The sequence below is a fragment of the Momordica charantia genome (genome assembly GCF_013281855.1).
Source record: "Momordica charantia cultivar OHB3-1 chromosome 7 unlocalized genomic scaffold, Mcharantia_2.0 BLBB01000007.1, whole genome shotgun sequence".
Lineage (NCBI taxonomy): Eukaryota > Viridiplantae > Streptophyta > Magnoliopsida > Cucurbitales > Cucurbitaceae > Momordica > Momordica charantia.
In genome coordinates, this window is record NW_028275165.1 from 3,160,755 (window position 1) to 3,181,663 (window position 20,909).

Here is a 20,909-nt window from a genome sequence, read left to right on the forward strand (position 1 = left end):
GAAATTTCAATTCTGGCAGCAGGCTTGAATAGAATTTGAGAATGAAGTTCTTTCTTCAAGAATCCGTGTTTGAGAACAAAGAATGAAGCTTTAGATATCGCCACTTAGTTTGAGTGGGAGCACGTGGCTGTGTCTCTTGCGTCTTGGAGACAAGACCACGTGATTGCCCGACCTCAGGGCAAAGACAGATGAGACCAGTGATTTCTGATATTTTGTTTTACAACAATTGTTATTTACTTATCTGCTTTTAGCTCGTGGAAGGGGAAAATCAAATAGTTCCTGTTTGAAGAACTTATAAGACGATCGATTGATTTATATTTTTTTTCCCAACACTAGGTCTGGGCTTACCTTGTTCGTGCATCTGATCTTCCGATTTGATCTCCCCTTCTGTCGCTTTGGTTCATTCTCCTTTTATCTTCCCATAACAATCAACAATTTTGTCCCATCAATAATTTGTTTGAACATCCATTAAAAAAACGTTTGAACAAGATATATCGTTCACTATTTCATGAGTTATTTTATTTGTTGATAACTAAAGAGTTATTCCATTTTTAGGATTTTCAATTTTGTCTTTCGTATGTCTGACCAATTTTTTTTATTTTTTTTTATTTTTATTTAAGTATGTCTTCACCATCCTAATAAATATTTTGCCATTAATTTAATAATTTTTAGTTTTCCTTCCTTTTTTTTTCTATTGTAAAAATAGTATTTGGTCGGGTCCATTAGTCTGATTTTTTTTTTTAATTTTTCATGTATTATACATGACAAAAAATCAAGTTGCATAAAAATAACAAAAGAATAGAAAACTAAAGGTTGATTAATGATAATTGGAAAAATGAAATAATAAATTCAAAATTAAAAAAAAATTTCCTCGCTTAAATGCATCCCTGTTCCCTATTTTCTCTCATTTTCTCTCCCCGCCCTTCCCATTATGGGAGGAACTTCTCAGAGTTATTCTCTCTTCAACTTTCAATCTTCCTCCAAATTCTTTCTCGAGTTTTCTTTCAAGCTTTCTTCTTAATTCTCATCAACATATCTCTAAGAAGATTAATTGTGGACCTATGTAATTTATTAATTAAACTTTTTCATTTTGTTCTTTTAGCTTCCGTGTTCTCCCTCACTCCCACTAATCTTTTGAAAAGGTGTTGTTTAGAGAATACAGGAGAACACACACAATAAAACATGGAGAAAAAGTCTAGAGATACAAATTTTTTTTGGTACTTTCTAAATTTCCTTTTAAAGAAAACATTATTTTCTCCACAGTTAGTGCAAAGTTATACTTGCACATTTATTATATTGGAGAAGGAATTTGTATGTGATTTTGTTTCTACATGTAACTAATTTTGTAGATTCGTGAAATGTCTTGTTGCAGTATTTTGTTCAAACTTTTTCTTATTATTTTAATCTCACTCTACATTTAATTTGCATGCTTAGTTATTTAACTTCACAAATTAGATATGTTGATGCGTGGATTGCGACCTTCCGGTTCTCTTTCCTTCACACATGCAGCTCGATGATTAAGGGAGCAAACACCTGCAAAACAAGTCCGATCTAAACAGGTGTGACCTTTATTACACGGGCTCCGATGCTTAAGTCAGCAATGAGGGTAGAGAGATAGTCAGTTTCTAGTATGGAGACTGCCTTACCTTAGGGTTAGGCAACACAACTATTTATAATTACTGGAAGGATCCTATCAGTACCTTTTATTGAACCCTAACTTTTATCGGTTTTTACCCTAAGTTAATCAACATTCCTGGGTTTCATTGATTGATTAGGCTGGCCTGCTTTTTGTTTTAACTCTGTTTGGCCCGTACGCCTGCCTTAGCTTATCGGCCTGCTTCTAGGTCTGTCCCAATTTTGAGTTTCTTGATTGGTCGTAGATATGTAGACGTAAACATGTGGATATCGTAGATATGTAGATATTTACATATGATGCCCCCTCCTTGAGAAATTTATTTCAGAATGGACATAAAAACTCAAGTATCATGTCAAATATTGGAGACTTTATTAGTAGGAAGATCGTTCTGTCGAAGATTTAGTTACAATAACTTCAGTTGGCTGAAATAATGTCTAGAACCAATGTGTCGAACTAGTGGTAGTATCTTTTGAGGTGCTGAGCGTGCCATGAGTGTAGTAAGGCCTTCCCCCGCTGGTCTTCCAAAGCATAAGTGTCTGTTCGAACCACCTTCGTGACTTTGTATGGGCTTTCCCATGTAGGTCAGAACGCCCCGCTAGTTGAATCTTTGGTATTAGGCATGATCTTTCTTAACACTAGATCACCTTATTTAAAGTCATGTTTTTTAACCTTCGAGTTATAGTATCGAGCTATTCGATTTTTGTATTCAGTCGTTCATAGTTGTGCTGTTTCTCGATGTTCTTCTAACAGGTCGAGGTTGAGCTGCACGGACTCATTGTTGTCAAGTAGGCTGAACTGCTCTACCCTTGGGGAGGGGAGACCAATCTCTACTGGCACTACCGCTTCAGAGCAAAATGACAGTGAAAACGGCGTTTCTCCTGTCGAAGTACAAGGTGTTGTTCTGTAGGCCCATAATGCGTTGGGAAGTTCTTTTGCCCACAATCCTTTAAGCTTTTCTAATCTCGTCTTCATAGTTCTTTTGATGATTTCGTTGACTGCTTCAACCTGCCCATTGGCTTGTAGATGCGATGGTCAGGAACAAATGTGCTTAATGCCCAACTCCCTGCAAAACTCTCGGAAGACAGCATTATCGAACTGTTTCCCATTATCACTGATAATGGTGTAGGGTATTCCAAAGTGGCAAATTATGCTATTCCAGATAAAGTCGGTGACCTTTCTCTCAGTGATTGTAGCTAGGGCTTTGGCTTTGGCCCATTTAGTAAAATAGTCGACTGCCACTACTGCAAATTTGGTCTGACCCTTTCCTACTGGGAAGGGTCCTATAAGGTCTATTCCCCACTAATCAAAAGGCCAATGACTAATTATGCTTATCAGAGGCTCTGACGATTGTCTAGATACTATTGCAAACCGTTGGCATTTGTCGCATTCTTTTGTGAATTGCTTCGTGTCATTTAGCATGGTCGGCCAGTAGTACCCTTGTCGAACTATTTTGTGACTTAGGGATTGTGCTTCATCGGGCATTAGATATTTTAAAAGTGGCAATGAGTAGCCTATTTTGTACAAATTGTCGTCTTTAAGCACATATCTGGCTGCTTGTCGTTGTAGTTGTTGGGCCTCTATCTTTTCAGTAGGCAGAATCCCGTCTCTCAAATACTTGATCAAAGGGCTCATCTAGCTTTCTTCTGGTTGCCCTTGTTCGTCGATGTCCATCGCTTCTTGAGCTTTTATACTTGACTCGGGTAGAATCTCGATCGGTACAATTCTTCCTTAGTCGGTTTCATAAGCTGCAGCTAATCGAGCTAACGCATCTGCATTGACGTTTTGAGTACGTGAAATCAGTCGAATTTCATATTTTGAGAACTGGCCGATATGGTTTTTTACCAGAGAAAGGTATTTCGCCATTCGCGGTTCTCTAGCCTGGAATTCCTCTTTCACCTGACCTACAATCAGCTGTGAATCACTGAGTAGCAGTATATTCCTGACTCCAATGTACATGGCCACTTTTAATCCCGCTAACAGAGCTTCATACTCCGCTTCATTGTTGGATGCATGAAAACTGAACCGCAGTGCATATTCGAATCTCTATCTATTGGGAGAGATCAGTAGAAGTCTTGCCCCACATCCTCGAAAATTTGAGGACCCATCTACGTAGAGTGTCCAGGGTTGCTCTTCCTCAACTAATTATGAGTCGATACTATATACCTGGGGCTCTGTTGGTGTTAATCCTGCTATGAAGTCTGCCACAGCATGCCCTTTTATGGCAGTTCTTGGCTTATTATGAATGTCGTACTCGCTGAGCTCCACTGCCCATTTCACCGGTCGCCCAAAAGTGTTTGGCCTTTGCAAAATCTGTCGTAAGGGAAAGTTGGTGAGGACAGTTATTCTATGAGCTTGGAAGTATGGACGTAGTCTCCGAGCCGAAGTGACCAGCGCTAACGCCAATTTCTCCATTTGAGGGTATCTAAGCTTTGCATCTACCATTGCTTTACTTGTGTAGTAGATTGGAGTCTGTCGTCTATCTTCTTCTTTTATCAACGCGGAACTCACTGCAGTGTCAGATACAACTAAGTATAAGTAGAGTTCATCACCCACGATCGGCTTTGAGAGGAGTGGGGCTGCCACCAAGTATTGCTTTAGCTTCTTAAAGGCAACCTCACACTCTTCTGTCCATTCAAATTGCCTTTTCTTCCTTAGGACTTTGAAGAATGGAGAGGCACTTGTCAGTTGATCGGCTAAGGAATCTGTTGAGTGCTACTATCCTTCCATTAAGTCCTTGTAGTTGCTTTAGATTTCTAGGTGGATTCATCTCCAGAACAGCTTTGATTTTATCTAGATTGGCCTCGATTCCCCTTTGGTGTACTAAAAATCCCAGGAACTTGCCCGAGGTCACTCCAAACATGCATTTAGTAGGATTCAACTTCATCTTGTACTTTCACAAAAGGTCGAATGCTTCTGCCAAATCTTCCTTGTGTTGCTTGACTCTTTACCAGCATATCGTCTACGTAGACTTCCATATTTTTACCGACTAAGGCTGTAAATATTCGATTAACCATTCGCTGGTAGGTCGCTCCTGTATTTTTCAATCCAAACGACATCACCGTGTATGGATATAAACCTCAGCTTGTGACAAAAGAAGTCTTCTCCTGATCCAGCAAATTCATCTTGATTTGATTATATCAAGAGTAGGTGTCTATGAAACTCAACCTTTCATGTCTTGCAGTAGCATCAACTAGTTGATCTATTCGAGGCAAGGGAAAAGAATCCTTTGAACAAGCCTTATTTAGGTCTGTGAAGTTGATGCACATTCTCCATTTGCCATTTGGCTTTTTTACCAGCACCACGTTGGATATCCACTGGGGATAATGTACTTCCCGAATGAATCCTGCTTTCAGTAGCTCTTTCAGCTGCTCGGCTACAATCTCATTCCTTTCTTGGTTGAACGCGCGACGCTTCTGTTTCACTGGCTTACAGCTCTCGTCGACGTTCAGTCGATGTACCATGACTCCTCGATCGATTCTTGGCCTGTCCTCATGTGTCCATGCGAACACGTCGGCGTTGCTTCTGAGGAATTTTATAAGGCTTTCTCTTTCCTTATTCCACAATCTGGTTCTAATATTGACTCGCCGATCTTCGGCTGTCAGAGGGCCAGACTTTACCTCCTCAGCTGGTTCTCCCCTGTCAAGAGTGGTCGGATTAGGTCAATGATCAGGGCTTGGTCTTGCCCCACTCGAGTGGTCGGTCGCTCTATTCGGTCTCTTCTTTTCGAAACTCTGCTGGCTATCTCCAGGATTTATGTTGTCTTGCTCCATTCTACACGCCTTGGATCGAAGCCTCACCTCGGATCGGGATGTCGCTTTGACTAAGCTTGCTTTGATGTATCGTTCCCCACAGACGGCGCCAATTGTTGATGCGTGGATTGCGACCTTTCGGTTCTCGTTCCTTCACACACCCAACTCGATGATTGAGGGAGCGAACACCTGCAAAACAAACCCGATCTAAACTGGTGTGACCTTTGTCACACGGGCTCCGATGCTTAACAAGAAGGGTAGGGAGATAGTCTAGTATGGAGACTGCCTTACCTTAGGGTTAGGCAACACAACTATTTATAATTGCTGGAAGGATCCTATCGATACCTTTTAATCGAGCCCTAACTTTGTATTGTCGAGGCCCAACGATTGTCAATCGATAGGAGAGGGTCGATGTTGGGCTCGACCCCGAACATGGGTGTTTAACCTCTGGCCATTGGATTTGAGCGGAGGAAACCGCATTGCACCTTGGCCTTGGGCCAAGGTAAGAGGCCAGTGCCTCGGCGCCGAGGTGGGGTCGGCACCGAGGCGCTGTGATGGTCTCTGCACCGGGTCGTCTCTTGGAGTGGGTCGGCCCTTTACGGTATGGGCCGGTCCCCCTGCATCGATGATCTCGGACTTTCGCTCTCTTGTCTCGTTTCAGGTCGTTTTTGTTCTCTATAACAAGATACGTTTAAGAAAATTTACATGAAATTTAGATATTTGATACTAAAATATTTGAATGTAAATGTTTGTTCCATTTAATATTTAATTATTGGATGACATGAAATATCTAATTTATTTTTCAATCAATTATTATTTTTATGAATTAAGCAAAAATATTGAATAAATTTGATCTCTCTTGAGATTTGAAAAACAAACAATAAAATAAAGCATAAATCTGAGAAAATAAATTTTAACTTTTCGAAATTTAATAAATGTTTTCTTTATAGTTTTTGTTGGTTTGTATTCCATCATGAAACCAATCACCAAAATTAATTTCCCAAAATTCCTATTTCTATTAACTGTATTTATTTTGACAAAAATGAAAATGAGTAGCAGTCTTTTTATAATTTTTCTTCCTGACGAATTCATAAATACAAAGAAACTTCCCGTTGAAGAAAATAAAAATTTATAATTTTGATGAAAACTAGCGTTCTTTGCATTTGTTTTTGTTCTCTAAACTGCGCAAATACACGAAATTTCTTATCACATCAATTCCATTTATTCAAAAAAATTTACATACACTAGTTAAAAATAAATTTAAGCAAATCTTAACTATTTTTTTAAAACTGAGATTCAGTAGTGTTTTTTTTATTTTTTTATTTATTAAATTCAATTTCTCTCAGATCTTACTATTTAATTAAGTATTCAATTTTCTAATATTGAATTCATTTTTCCAATATTATTTAAAAATTATTTGTGAAACAAAAAATAAATCTCCATTATTGTTTTAATCATATTTGTAACATCCATAATATTTTATTTTTTAAACCACGAATAATAAACATATGAGACATTTAAATATAAAATAAAATTAATTTTTTGGGCCTTAACTAATTTAATAAATTGGATAATAATTATTATTAAATTAGAATTTTTTCAAGTTTGGTAGGGTGTTAATACGTTTCTTACACACAAATGATTCCTGGACATAATTTGAAGCTTTGTGCCACGAATACATTGTGACAGTTTAACGACTCTCTCCTAGAGAACAACTAATAGGGTAAGTCATTCTACTTTAAGTTATTAAGTGATTCCATTTCCAGGACCGCGGGTATCTTATTTGAGTTCACCTCTATCTTGCATTTATGGACCATATGGACACTTCTAATTCGTTAAAAGATCTATTGGACACATGGATTAAAAGTTTATGAACTTATACTAGACACTTTTTATAAATGTGTGGCATCACGATCTTCTATTTCCGGAAAAAATAACATGTGCTTCAACTTTGCAATTGTTTGCACAAAAATGGAACTAAAATCCTTTAGAAGGTATAAATGTCTTGATTACTAATATGGTTAATTACAATAATATTGGGTATTAATTTCATTTGAGAATTTATACTGTTGCATAATTTAATTAAAAAATATATTAGGAACATCTAGCTGCTATTGTGAGATAATCTGTACCGTGGATAAAATATATATAGTTCAATTGGTCAAGACGCTAACCTGTCTTAACATTTTAGAGTTGAATCCTAAATTCAAGTCATTTTCTTAAAACTTTAAAATTTTTTAATTTAAATTAAATAATATTAGGTTTTCATATTCATGGAGTTTCATCGTAATCAGTTATATGAAACCATATTAATATTCCTAGGTTTTATCTCAAACCCAATTGTTCAGTAGTTATATGAAACCATATTAATATTTCTAGGTTCTATCTCAGACCCAATTGTTCAGTTATAAATCCTTGTTAGGTTCTTTTATCTTTTTAACATTTTTACGCTCTTTTTATAATTACGTCCGATAAATAAATATTTAAGAATAATAATAAATAAATAAGCCTAGGAAAAAATATTGGAACAAATAACAAGATTCACCACTTATTTATTATTTCATAAATAAAAAAAAAGACATGAACATGCCTTATTTCGATATGGGTGGATTATTAAACTTTCAATTCACAACAGATTCCCCAAGTAGAGTCATGGTTGTGATAAAGTTTTCATCAGCAGTGCTAGCTCTGGAGTTCAGCAGGAGTTTGATATTACCTTTTACAACATCTGAATCAACATTGGTTACTTGAAACCGTTCCCCGGTAGGTTTTATAAGGTCGACAGGATTTCTAAATTTTCCTCCTTGATTCTGCGCCAAAAATATTTGTTTGGAGAGAGCAGACCATTGATTTTCCAAGCTTATGATGGCTAGATTTGGCTTAAAGTTAGTGGCAACATACTTAGCAACGTGTCGCTCGATATACTTAAATCTTGCAGCTTCTGCAGTCGTCTGGATTAGTACAAGCAATGCAGAAGGAGCAGATTGGGCATTGTAATAAAACAATGTGGTAATGGCACTACTCAAGGCAGGGAGTCCAAGATCAATATTCTCTCTTATTTTGTGTGCAGCAGTTTGAAGATTTTCATAATTACCGGTATATGGCAGTGTAATTTTCCGCGTACCTTTGAATAGGATGTTATAAGCTTCAGGAGGAGATTCTTTAAAAAAGTAGGATACATCGCGGGTGCGATAGGCCACAACATAAACGTTCGTCACATCTATGGCCACCGAGATGGTTTCATATGCATAACTTGTGAGATTGAGGAGTATGAAACGTCTGGAGTCGGAAATAGTGGAATACAGTAGAGGTATATCATACACTTTATGGCTAAATGGAAGAGTCGCCCTGAAATCTTCGATAAATTTTGTGTAGGTTTTTGCAGTGGCAGTCGACAAATCGAAGTTAACATCGCCTTTGGCAGTAGGAACACCAATGAAGATGGCGATAATTAAAAAAGAAAGTAGTAAGCATTTCATCATTTTTCTAATTTGATGAGTTCGAATATGAGTATCTCAATCATGGTATTTATAGGTGATAGCACCGTAGTTTCTTTGCATATTTTTAATTATAGATAGTAAAAATATTTGTCATAGTTGGAAATATAGCAACAATTCAGTGGTTTTTCAAATATGACCATTTTTAAAATTATACTTTTCATTTTTTTCCCCTTATTCCACCTTCGGCTTCATTATTTTCAAAATTTGAGAAAGAAATTTACATGTTTTTTTGGTAACTCTTTGTTTTATTTATTTTTTTTATAAAAAAAATCTAGAGTGTTCAGTAACACCCCTACTTGTAATAAAATTTTATATTTCAAATTCTCTACTACTATTTTATCACACATATATATAATTATAATTAAAGACTAGAATGGATTAAAAATTGTGAATAAAATATAATTATGTAACATTGAATTTCAATATACTAATTCAAGTTATTTTCATCAATCTTTGTGTTCAAACATTTTTATTGACATTGACATTTCCATGAGTAAGTTATTAATCTTTTTACCTATGATCGTTAAAAGTGATCAATCATAGCTTAATTAAGTTACAATTAAAATTTTATTTATTAATTTAAACAAGTTCCATCAATTTTCACAATTTAAGACATCAACATTTTCATCGATATTTTCGTAAATCGAGATCTTTTCATCTCTATTTCCATCGACATGTTTAACCTTATTCTTACTCCTCTTGATTAATAACACATTGAATTAGGATCGTACATATAGATGACCTACAAAACCATATCTCAAATTTGTACCCATCTAAAAAACTATAGAGTTTGTCATTTGTGGGCCCCGTGGGTCCTTAGGCAGTGTTCAGGAACAGAGCAGCTAATTTTGGTCGTAATTTGAAGCGGTGAGCCACGTAATTTCCAAGTTGGCAGATGGCAGCACACGTATCAAGAATCTCACGGCTAATTTTGGCCACGTGGGACACGTACTCCACCTACGAAGCAATGCATCTTCTGAGTTCTAAAGGATCCAAACAAACTTTATAGAAAAATCCGTCCAAATCGCATTCAACACATAATAGTTCCAATCTGAGTTCATAAAAAATAATTTCAAAACATGAATGAAGGGATGGTAATAAAAAATTTTCATTCCTTTCCATAGGATTTACTAAATTATGTAGTAACGGAATCAAATGATGGCTTCCAGCAAGCCCTACCAGCTTCATCATAACCTTTTTTTGTTGATGGCAGCTCTGTCAACGTGAATTGTGTATAACTGTACTCAGACAGACCCAAGTTGATCGGACTATAGATCCAACCTTAAAAATAAAAGGACTTTATAAATATTTATATTAGACATGAATTATTCCTCTTGAACCTTATGAATATTGATAAGTACTGCATCAATAGTCAGCATGGTGTTGGTAGTTCAAACTCTTAAATTGATAATGCATTCAAAATAATTCTAATGTGGCGGAAATAACAAAATAATTCATTTGAATGAGAATTTTTCATGTTTATGGATGAGGACTGAAACTCTCTCATGTCTACACTACTACCGCCTCAATTCTAATCATATATGGTAGTAGCTCGAGCAGAGGGCTTATAAGTGAGTGTGAAATGCATGAACATGTAAAATAAATCTAGAATAGTAAACTTAATTCCAAGAATATTTACAACAAATTAAATATAAACAATAAATAAAAAGCATTGGGGACCAATGAATTAAATTTAAGAAGTACAATGGATCGACGGTTCTTAGTTGTTCTTTACTAGCTGTTAAGCTATCACAACGTGGTCATCCAATTAAATAAGCTATGAATCCTATGAAAATTACAGTTTAATAATACTTTATTTTTTTATTATCCTATTTATTAAATTAATTAAAGGTCACCAAAAGTTAATTTTATTTTATGTTTATTCATCTACATTTTAAAGAGTAAAATATGCCTTACTAATTATGGGGCATAAATGTAATTAAAAATATTAAAATTTATTTTTGATTTAAAATTTAATTTTCTCCCCTCAACGTAATATTAAAAAAGTGAATTCAATATTACAATATTGAATACATAATTCTCTAGTTAGATCTTTTTGAGAAACTGAATTAAAAAAAAAAAAAGAAAGAAAAAATTAGAAAACTACTCAATCTCTATTTCAAAAAACTATTAAGATTTATTGAAATTTATTTTTAACTAGTGTATGAAAATTTTCCTGAATTAATGAGATTACTGTTAATGAAAATTTATGTGTATGTACAAAACTTAGAAAATAAAAAACCAGGAAAACAAAACTACTTTTCATCGAAATTATGATTTTTTTTTTTAGGGAGAAGTTTTTTTTTTTTGTATTTATGAATTCTCGAAATATATATATATATATATATATATATATATATATATAAAATGAAAACTATGAATTTTAGAATATTGTTTTTCTTAATTTAAAAAAAATAAATATAGTTAATAGAAATATAAATTTTGTGAAATTAATTTGGTGATAGATTTCATGAATTTATGGAACATTAACAAAAAAAAAAAAAAACACCTTAAAAGAAAACATTTATTAAATCTCAAAAAATAAAGATTTATTTTCTCCAATTCAATATGTTTATTTTTTCAAATTTGAAAAGAGATGCAGACTGATTTACTATTGTTACTTAATTCCTAAAAGATTAACAATTGATTGAAAAAAAATTAGACCTTCTACGATTTCTAAAAAAAAAAAAAAAAAATTAGACCTACGTGATCTATATTAATTTAGAAATTAATGAATGCAACATTTACATTCTAATATATCTACCGGTATCAAATAATCAAACTTCATGTAAAATTTCCTCGAAGTATCTAATTTTTGTTCATGTGTTTCAAAATTAGTTAGTTGTTGTTATGGGATTGGATCCAGCTAAGTAAATCTACAGATGTTAGGGTTGACTTTTTACTCCAGAAACATGTGTGGGTAGTCCTGTTTGACCACGTTTTTGACCCCTTTCCCATTATATTTGCCAAAAAGGATCACATTTTCTTAAAGTAAAACACGCATAGAACATTTCTGCATAAAAGTCAAACTATGATACTTTAAGAAAAATATGAGATAAATGCGGTCAAAGTTGGAAGAAAATAACAGAAATCTGTTTTTGTAGAATTGCATTCGGCGCATTTTTGGAGAACAAAATGACAAAATGCACGTTTTGATTTAATGAAGAGCAAAGAGAATATTTCCTACATATTTAAAACCATGAGTCCAAGTTCAAGTGAGGTGGTTAAATGAATCTTAACCGATTCCACCTAGAATGGAGGGGAGTTTCAACCAACCTATGGTGCTATAAATGTATCAACCGAAAAAATATATAAATATATATATTTAAATTATTATTATTTTTAGTTGTTTTCTTTTATTTTCTCAAAGATAAACTTTTTTGTTTTAGAAATTATTTTTAAAAGATAATTTGTTCTTAGATTTAAAAAAAATAAAAAGTAAGAGTTTTATTAAATCTTCATCTTTTTATGTTAATCCTTCTTTATTAACTAGAGTTTCTTATAAAAGCCCTTAAACCCTACGTTTTATTTTTCTTAAACTGTTAGACCCAGTTTTCTCTCCAAGAGAAAAAGAAAAGAAAAGAAGAATAATTTTGGTATTTTCTTTCAAAGATCGATAAGCTTTTTTCTTCCTGATTGTTTTAGTTTTAGTTTTCTTGATTTGTAGTTCTTTAATTCAGTTTATTGGGAAAAGTTTTAAGGTCTTTGTTTTTTAGAATAAAAGATTTTAACGACTTTTTACCCTAAAAATTTTCCATAATTTTTGGTTTCAATGTTTTTTATGAGACTGTTTTGGCCTATTTGAAGGCTCTTTTTGAATAAAAAGTTTACCTATTTGTATCTCATAAACTATAGTTTATTGTTCAGATTTTTCTATAAAAATCAGTAAATTGTTAATTATTTTATGGAAATTGGAAGTTTTATTTTATAAAACAGAAAATTTTCTAGATTTATAATCCCCAAATTTTCAATTGATTATAAGGCTTTTAAACTTGTTTTGTTGAGAAACTTTTTGTAAATTTAGTCCGTATTAATTTATACTGATTCTTGTAATTATAAAGGTTGTTATTGATGATTTTAGAGGCTTTTTAACCCAGTTTTCAGATCTGGTTTGTAGCCCCAAATTTATACTTTCCTAATTATTTTCATAAAAAAAGTGTTTTGAATAGAAAAATTGGGCATATTAGATTTGGTTAGTAATTGGTTGAATTTTAAATCATTGGATAGGATTTAAGGATTGATTTTGAATATTGGTTGTTTATAGGCCTCTAAGTTGACAACTACCAAAGAGGAAGTTAAAAAGATTTGTAGGATTTCTGAAAGAGGTAAGTTATTTATCTTATCCCTTCGAAAAGTGTTGTAAGTGATTTACACTATCTCTTCGAAAAGTGTTGTAAGTGATTTACCATATCCCTTCGAAAAGTATTGTAAGTGATTTACTGCATATGAAATTGAAGTTTTATTATGGATTTGAAAACTAATTTGGCAATTGAAATTATGTTTATTTGCAAAGTATTTGAAGTATTCTTAAATGATTTGATAAAGTTTTGTTTAGATTTATTTAAAGGTTTGAAATTGATATTTTGTTTATTTGTGAAATATTTGAAATCATGTTTTAAAGGATTGATAAAGTTTGTTTTAAATTAGTTCAATGTTTTGAATTAATTTAATATTGAAAGTAAGTATTTGTTTTGCATTTTTTTTGAAAGATATTTTGATTGATTTGATAGGGCTATCCGGATATGCCATAATTTTGTTTTGAGGAAGGTTTTGCTTATTTGGGGTAGTAACCTAATTTGAAATTGATGAATTTCTATTCTGGCTTATTTGTGGGAAAACACTTTTGTGGTTTGGCATTCCTTGGGAATGAAGATTCATGTGTGTGTTATTCACTCATATGACCTCACACTTAAGTAACCGTTTTGTTTGTTCCGGTCGATATTATTTCGACAACTCTGTTCAGGTCGATATTAATTTTACAACTCTGATAGAAGCTTCTGATTGATTGGTGTTACCGACGGTAACCACATATGTTCTGTAGGCTACCCAAATAATGCAACCTTCCACTCTGATTTCGAAAGTATGAATGAATGTGAGATTGTTTTGAATGTTTGAATGATTTAGTTATTCGTAAGTTTGAAAGTTGTACCAAATGTTTTAGAAGGAATTTTGAAAGTTTTGATTGGAAGAAAGTTTGTTTTGAAGGATTTTGAGTTTGATCGAATGAAAGTTCGTTTTGAATAAATGAAAGTTTGTTTTGAAAGAATGAAAGTTTGTTTTGATTGACTGAAAATTTTACTTTATTTGAAGACATTGCTTCTGAAAATTTAGTTTGTTTTGAAAGTTTCGAAAATTGTATTAAATATTTTAAAGGACTTTAAAAGTTTTCATCTGTTCGTATTTTTGTTTAAGAATGTTTTGAAAAAAAAATGAATTTCGAAATTCGATATTGAAATTGCTTATTGAGTATTTTTGTACTCATCTTTGTTTTCTTAAATTTTTTTCAGATGAAGGATTGAATGATCGTTCTGGTAGAAGGTGAAGTTTAACGTACTGGCATGAGTTTGAAAGTCATCTTCCTATTTAGTTAAGTTAGTTTAGAAAAATTCTGTAAAAAAATCGCTTTCGCTGAATAATTTTAGTTCTTAAGGTTTCTTGAAAGTTACGTTTCCGCATTTTGTCAGAATGACCGTATTAGAAAATACGGGTTGTTACAAGGAAGTCATCCCTTCAGCAGAAATCCATCCCTTCCAAGCTCCATTTAATTTTCTTTTAGATGCTCTCTAGTTGTAAAACACGTTTTTAGGGTTTATGTTTACGTTCTAGTTGTTCATTTCTTTGTTTTTCACGTTTTTACCTTTTGTATTGCTTTTAATTCAAGTTCTTACTTCCGTTCTTTGTTCATTCTGTTCTTTTAAAGTTCTTTAGCGAGTTTCAACTCCCCTCACGCTCGAGAGAGAAGAGAGTCAAACTAGAACTCATTTTACGACTTATTCATTTAAATTCAATGAAAAATAATTTATTTATGTTTTCGTGCATTTAATTACCTTTAATGATGTTCTAAATTATTTATCAACCTCTTTGTGGAATGTCTTAGTCAAAATGATTTGATTTTCAACATGCTTGAGATTTTGGCTAAATTGCACCTGACACTTTTTTGGGTTGGTTTCTAAAAACTCTCTTTACATCTTTTTTCTATTCGGCCAGTGGAAACTTGATTTATACACCAAAGCACAGCCTTGGGAAATGTGAGTTAGGTAAAATAATAGGAAACCAATATGGGATGTGACTTAGACATAAGCGCATAAAACATGGTCCTAGACATAGGCCCTCTTACCTATAATGCAAGTGACTTGGTAGATATTCTTTAGGATTGTAATCACCCATAGGCATATGATTATAGGTTACCATAGCCTCTGCAGCAACTAAAAGCGGTAGTGAAAGAGTAGAACTCAAATCACAAGAAAAGTCAGGAATTGCGCAATCACAAGAAAAGTCAGGAATTGCGCAATGGCACAATTTCCCTAACATAGTGTGTTTTCCATGATTTGCATCAAGACCAAGGTAGGAAGCAAAGATGTTGAGTTTTATTAAATTGCTTGTTAGTTAAAACCCCAAACAACAAAATTTCACAATTATTTTCTTCATAAACCACAATTGCATATTTCAACTATTTACTTCTTTAAAATTGTTTTGAAAAGCAACAAGTCGTTGAGGATTCGACCTTAGATTACTACCAGGTATTACTTGCAACTGTGTGCGCTTGCACGAGTCTCTAATCTTTTTGAAGGTAGAGAAAGTCTCAACAAGTTTTTGGCGCTGTTGCCGGGGACTTATTTTTTTTGAAAATCATATTCTTTTCAAGTGAATTGTTTCATGTGTGATTGTTGCATACCTCTGTCATTGGACTTAATTGTTATATCTAACCTTTGAGAGAGTTGTGTATGAGCACATGGTCTGGTTGGTTGACCTTTGATCCAGAGATTAAAAGAACTCTTAAGAGGATAAGGTGTGAGCAGAGGTTGAGAAAAGAAAGAGAAAGAAGTTGAAGAAGTTGAAGTTGAAGAAGAGACCATCGAGATGAACAGAAATCGATAAGATCCTCCACCTCTATAGAATCCACCTGTGAACGGAGTTATGGTAGGTAAAGGAGCAACAGACCGAGCAGGAGAAATTCCTAATCCGATCCTTCTAGCAGATAACCGAGATGTAGCCATGCGGAACTATGAAACTCATGTGTTCCACAACCTAAATTCAAGGATAAATAATCCTTTACCCCAAGCCACACAGTTCAAGCTTAAGACAGTCATGTTCCAGATGTTGCAGACTGGCCAGTTCGGAGGATTGACTAACGAAGATCCTTACTCCCATTTCAAATCTTTTATTGAAACTGCTAATGCATTTCAACTTCTTGGTGTCTTTAAGGATGCACTAAGATTAAAAATGTTTCCTTTTTCTCTCAGGGATGGTGCAAGGACTTGGCTAAATGCATTAGAACCAAATTCTATCAACACTTGGGCGAAGTACCATACTTTGTCTAGGAACACAAACCTTCGAGAAGACATTGTGTCTTTTCGACAAAAGGAGAATGAAGTAGTTCAAGAAGCTTGGGAGCATTTTAAGAAGTTACTGAGAAGATGCTCGAGCCATGGATTGCCTGCATGTGTACAGATTGAACAATTCTATAGAGGATTGGATCGTTCATCAAGGATGATGTTGAACACCGTAGACAATGGCTCATTGTTAGAAAAGTCGGTAAATGAGATCGTTGACATTTCGAATAAGATGATAGACATTAATGACCGAGGTGAAGTAGGAAGGTCGCTGCCAAAGAAGCAAGTATCAGCCGGAGTCTTTGAGTTGGACACAGTAGCTTCAATGCAAGCCCAAATGGCGACTATGAACTAGATGTTAAAGCAGCTGACAATGGAGAAGGAAACTAAAACCGCCACTTCGGCGATGCTTGAACCCTCTCCTGTTTGACAAATTTCAGATATATCTTTGTGTTTATTGGGTGATAACCACTTGTATGAGAATTGTCCAGCTAATCCAGCGTCTATTTTATATGTAGGTCAAGGTGTCCAGTAGAATTTCAATCCATATTCAAACACTTACAACTCTAGATGGAGGCACCATCCAAACTTTTCTTGGAGTAACCAAGAAGTAGCTAGTAGCAGTGCGCAAGCACTCACTCAACAATCCAAGCAAAATTACACTCCTCATGGTTTTCCAACTCAACCGGTGTCGCATCCTCAACAATACAATTAACAAAGAGCTCAAAATACTACTTAGCAAGGTGGTAGCAACACAAGTATTGAGGCCATGATGAAAGAATTCATGACAACAAGTGAAGCTACAACAAAAGAGTTCATGATAAGAACTGATGTTGCAATAAGAAACTTGGAGATATAAGTGGGCCAGATAGCAAATGACCAAAAATCTAGACCCCAATGTACGTTGCCTGGACACAGAGAACCCGAAGCGAGACCGTGAGGGAAAGAAGTACTGTAAGGCGGTTATCAGGACAAGCAAACTAAGTTATGATGGACCCTCACTCCCAGACGAAGGAATTGATGTAGTTTCACCTGTTCCTGCATCCACCTCCAATCCACAACAAGAAGAGAAAGTAGAAGCTGTAAGTTCAGAAGAAAAAGGTAAGAAGGTAGGCAAATGTATCTTTCCCCGAAAGGCTAGTTAAAAAGAATCAGGATAGTCATTTTAAGTTCTTTAAGATTCTAAAATAGTTGCATATCAATATACCTCTCATAGATGCTTTAGAACAAATGCCTAACTACACCAAGTTTTTAAAAGACATCATATCTAGGCGTAAGAAATTAGGTGAGCATGAGATGGTAGCCTTAACAAAGTGTATTAGTGATGCTCTAGGGAATCCATTGCCTGTTAAGTGTATTAGTCATATCCCTTGCTCGATAAGTGGTACGAATCTAGGAAGAACATTGTGTGACTTAGGAGCGAGCATTAATCTTATGCCTCTTTCTGTCTTTAAAGAGTTAAATATAGGAGAAGCTTGTCCCACTACTGTCACTTGCAACAAGCTGATAGGTCCATCAAGAAATCGGAAGGGAAAATAAAAGATGTGCTTGTTAAAGTCGATAAGTTTATTTTCCCACCTTTTTCATAATTTTGGATTGTGAAGCAGATCTTGAGGTGCCGATCATTCTTGGGAGGCCATTTTTAGCAACTGGAGATACAGTATTCAATGTTAGGAAAGGAGAGATCACGATGAAGGTCAATGATGAACAGGTAATCATCAATGTCCTTGATGCGATGCGTCTACCGGATGAAGTTGAGGAGTGCTCTACAATAGGGGCAATCATGGAGGAACTCCAGCAAATGATAGTGGAAGACTTAGAAGCATATTTGGAGGCCGCAAAAAAAGAAGCAAAAATTGTGCCTGGCTCAAGTTTCCCACAATTTGAGCGTTTTGAGTTTTTGCAGCCAACTATAGCGGATTTGAAAGCCATGCAACCTTCCATCATTGAACCTCCAAAACTGGAGAAGAAACCCCTACCTTCTCATTTGAAATATGCTTATTTGGTTTTAAACGATACTTTGCCAGTTATCATTTCTTCATATTTGTCTAATGAACATGAATATTTGCTTTTGCAGGTTTTGTCTAGGTACAAGAGCGCTATTGGATGGACCATAACGGACATAAAATGAATTACCCCTACTTTTTACATGCATAAAATCATCCTAGAATAAGGAGCCACCAATTCTATCGAGTGCCAAAAGAGGCTTAACCTCAAAATGAAAGAGGTGGTCAAGAAGGAGATCATAAAAATGGTTAGATGCTGGAGTGATCTACCCGGCCATCTCGGATAGTAGCTGGGTTAGCCCGATCCAATGTGTTCCCAAGAAGGGTGGTATGATGGTGATTACAAATGATGACAACGAGAGTTGATCCCAATGAGAACGGTGACTGGTTGGAGAGTGTGTATGGACTACCGTCGGTTAAACAAGGTGACTAGAAAAGACCATTTTCCACTTCCTTTTATTGACCAAATGTTTGATCGTCTTGTAGGGAAAGAATGGTATTGTTTCCTAGACGGGTATTCTGGTTCGAACCAAATTACTATAGCCTCAGAGGATTGAGAAAAGACCACTTTCACGTGTCCCTACGGGACATTTGATTTAAGGAGGATGTCGTTCGGTCTTTGTAACGCTCCAGACACCTTCCAAAGATGCATGACATCGATTTTTTCTGACATGCTAAAAAGAATGGTAAAATATTTATGAATGACTTTTCTGTGTTTGGTGAATCTTTTGAAATCTGATTGCAAAATCTAGACGATGTTTTAAAAAGATGTGAAGAGACTAATCTTGTTCTTAATTGGGAGAAATGTCATTTCATGGTACGTGAAGGTATAGTCCTAGGTCTTAAGATTTTAGGAAAAGGAATTGAGGTTGATAGGGCTAAGATAGACTTGATTGCTAAACTGCCCTCTCCTACAACTGTAAAATGTGTTATAAGTTTCTTAGAACATGCGAGTTTCTACCGCTGTTTTATAAAAGATTTTGCGAAAATTTCTAAACCCTTGTGTCAGTTGTTGGAAGTGGAACGACCCTTTGTTTTTTATGAACATTGTTTGAAAGCTTTTGAGACACTTAAGAATGCACTTAGCTCAGCAGCTATCATAATTGAACCATATTGGAACTTGCCATTTGAACTAATGTGTGATGCAAGTGATTTTGCTGTAGATGCAATTTTGGCTCAACGAAAAGGTAACGTTCTTCATCTTGTTTATTATGCAAGTAAAACTTTGAATAGTAGTAAGTTAAACTATACTGTGACTGAGAAAGAACTTTTGGTTGTCGTTTTTGCATTTGATAAGTTTCGTTCATATTTGATGGGGACTAAAGTGATAGTTTTTACTGATCATTCTGCACTTAAATACTTGACTTGACTAAAGCTAAGCCTAGGTTGATTAGATGGATCTTGTTGCTACAACAGTTTGACTTAGAGATAAAAGATAGAAAAGGAACAGAAAACCAAGTAGCAGATCATTTGTCTAGGCTAGAATCTTCTTTGCAGCATGATAGTTGTGATATTAAGGAGCACTTTGTGGATGAGTATCTTTTAGCTATTTCTAAAGTCCCTTGGTATGCTGATTATGCGAACTATTTGGTTAGCAAAATAATTCCTAACGATTTGAGTAAGCACCAGATAAATAAGTTCTTTTTATGATGTTAGGTTTTATGGATGGGATGAACCTTTCTTGTTTAAACTTGGACCTGACAATATTTTTCGTAGGTGTGTCACTGAGCAAGAACAAAAGACGATTCTAGAGGCGTGCCACAAATCACCATATGGTGGACATTTTGCTGGACATAAAACTGCGGCGAAGGTTTTCCAAAGTGGTTTCTTTTGGCCGTCCCTATTTCGAGATGCTCACATATTTGCTCAAGGTTGTGACCGCTGTCAAAGGTCAAGTAACTTGTTATGGAAACATGAGATGCCCTTAAACCTAATATTGGAAGTAGAACTTTTCGATGTTTGGGGCATCGAATTCATGGGTCCGTTCCCACCTTCATTCGGTAAGAATTATATTATCTTGGCTGTTGATTATGTCTTGAAATGGGTTGAGGCTCTGGCCACCATTACTAATGATGCCAAGGTAGTTTCTCTCTTCTTGCAAAAGGTTATTTTCACTAGATATGGTATACCTAGATGCTTAATTAGTGATGAGAGCACACACTTTTTAAATAGAGCAGTAAGTAATTTATTGAAAAAGTATAACATTCATCTTAAGATTGCTATTGCATATCACCCTTAAATCAATGGACTAGTGGAGATATCAAATAGGGCAATAAAGTCAATTTTAGAGAAGTCTGTGAATGTGAATAGGAAGGACTGGGCTATTAAACTTGATGATGTTTTGTGGGCATATAGAACTACTTATAAAACTTCGTAGGCATGTCTCCATATCACATTATTTTTGGTAAAGCATATCATCTTCCACTAGAGCTAGAACATAGAGTATTTTGGGCTATGCAGAAACA

The 20,909-nt window shown here is 34.7% G+C and overlaps 2 protein-coding genes across 2 annotated transcripts; both read right to left on the minus strand.

The window, feature by feature from the left end:
• Positions 1-3,364: 3,364 nt before the first annotated feature.
• On the minus strand, positions 3,365-4,078 carry LOC148210006 (uncharacterized). Its single transcript, XM_088126605.1, has 2 exons — positions 3,800-4,078; positions 3,365-3,679 (listed from the first exon to the last, which is right to left on the minus strand). The coding sequence occupies exons 1-2, from the start codon at positions 4,076-4,078 to the stop codon at positions 3,365-3,367; spliced, it is 594 nt and encodes a 197-aa protein (XP_087982731.1).
• A 3,829-nt stretch (positions 4,079-7,907) lies between these two features.
• Positions 7,908-8,881, minus strand: LOC111023553 (ribosome-inactivating protein beta-momorcharin). Its single transcript, NM_001419610.1, has one exon. It carries the CDS (start codon positions 8,865-8,867, stop codon positions 8,007-8,009), a length of 861 nt encoding a protein of 286 aa, NP_001406539.1. The 5' UTR covers positions 8,868-8,881; the 3' UTR covers positions 7,908-8,006.
• Between the last annotated feature and the right edge of the window lie 12,028 nt (positions 8,882-20,909).

Bases quoted from the DNA above. Each gene is read 5' to 3' on its own strand.
- LOC111023553 (NM_001419610.1), bottom strand. From the start codon at position 8,867: ATGATGAAATGCTTACTACTTTCTTTTTTAATTATCGCCATCTTCATT.
- LOC148210006 (XM_088126605.1), bottom strand. From the start codon at position 4,078: ATGGTAGATGCAAAGCTTAGATACCCTCAAATGGAGAAATTGGCGTTA. The intron at 3,680-3,799 runs GTATATAGTATC...CCCAATAGATAG, and splicing joins TAACACCAACAGAGCCCCAG to AGATTCGAATATGCACTGCG.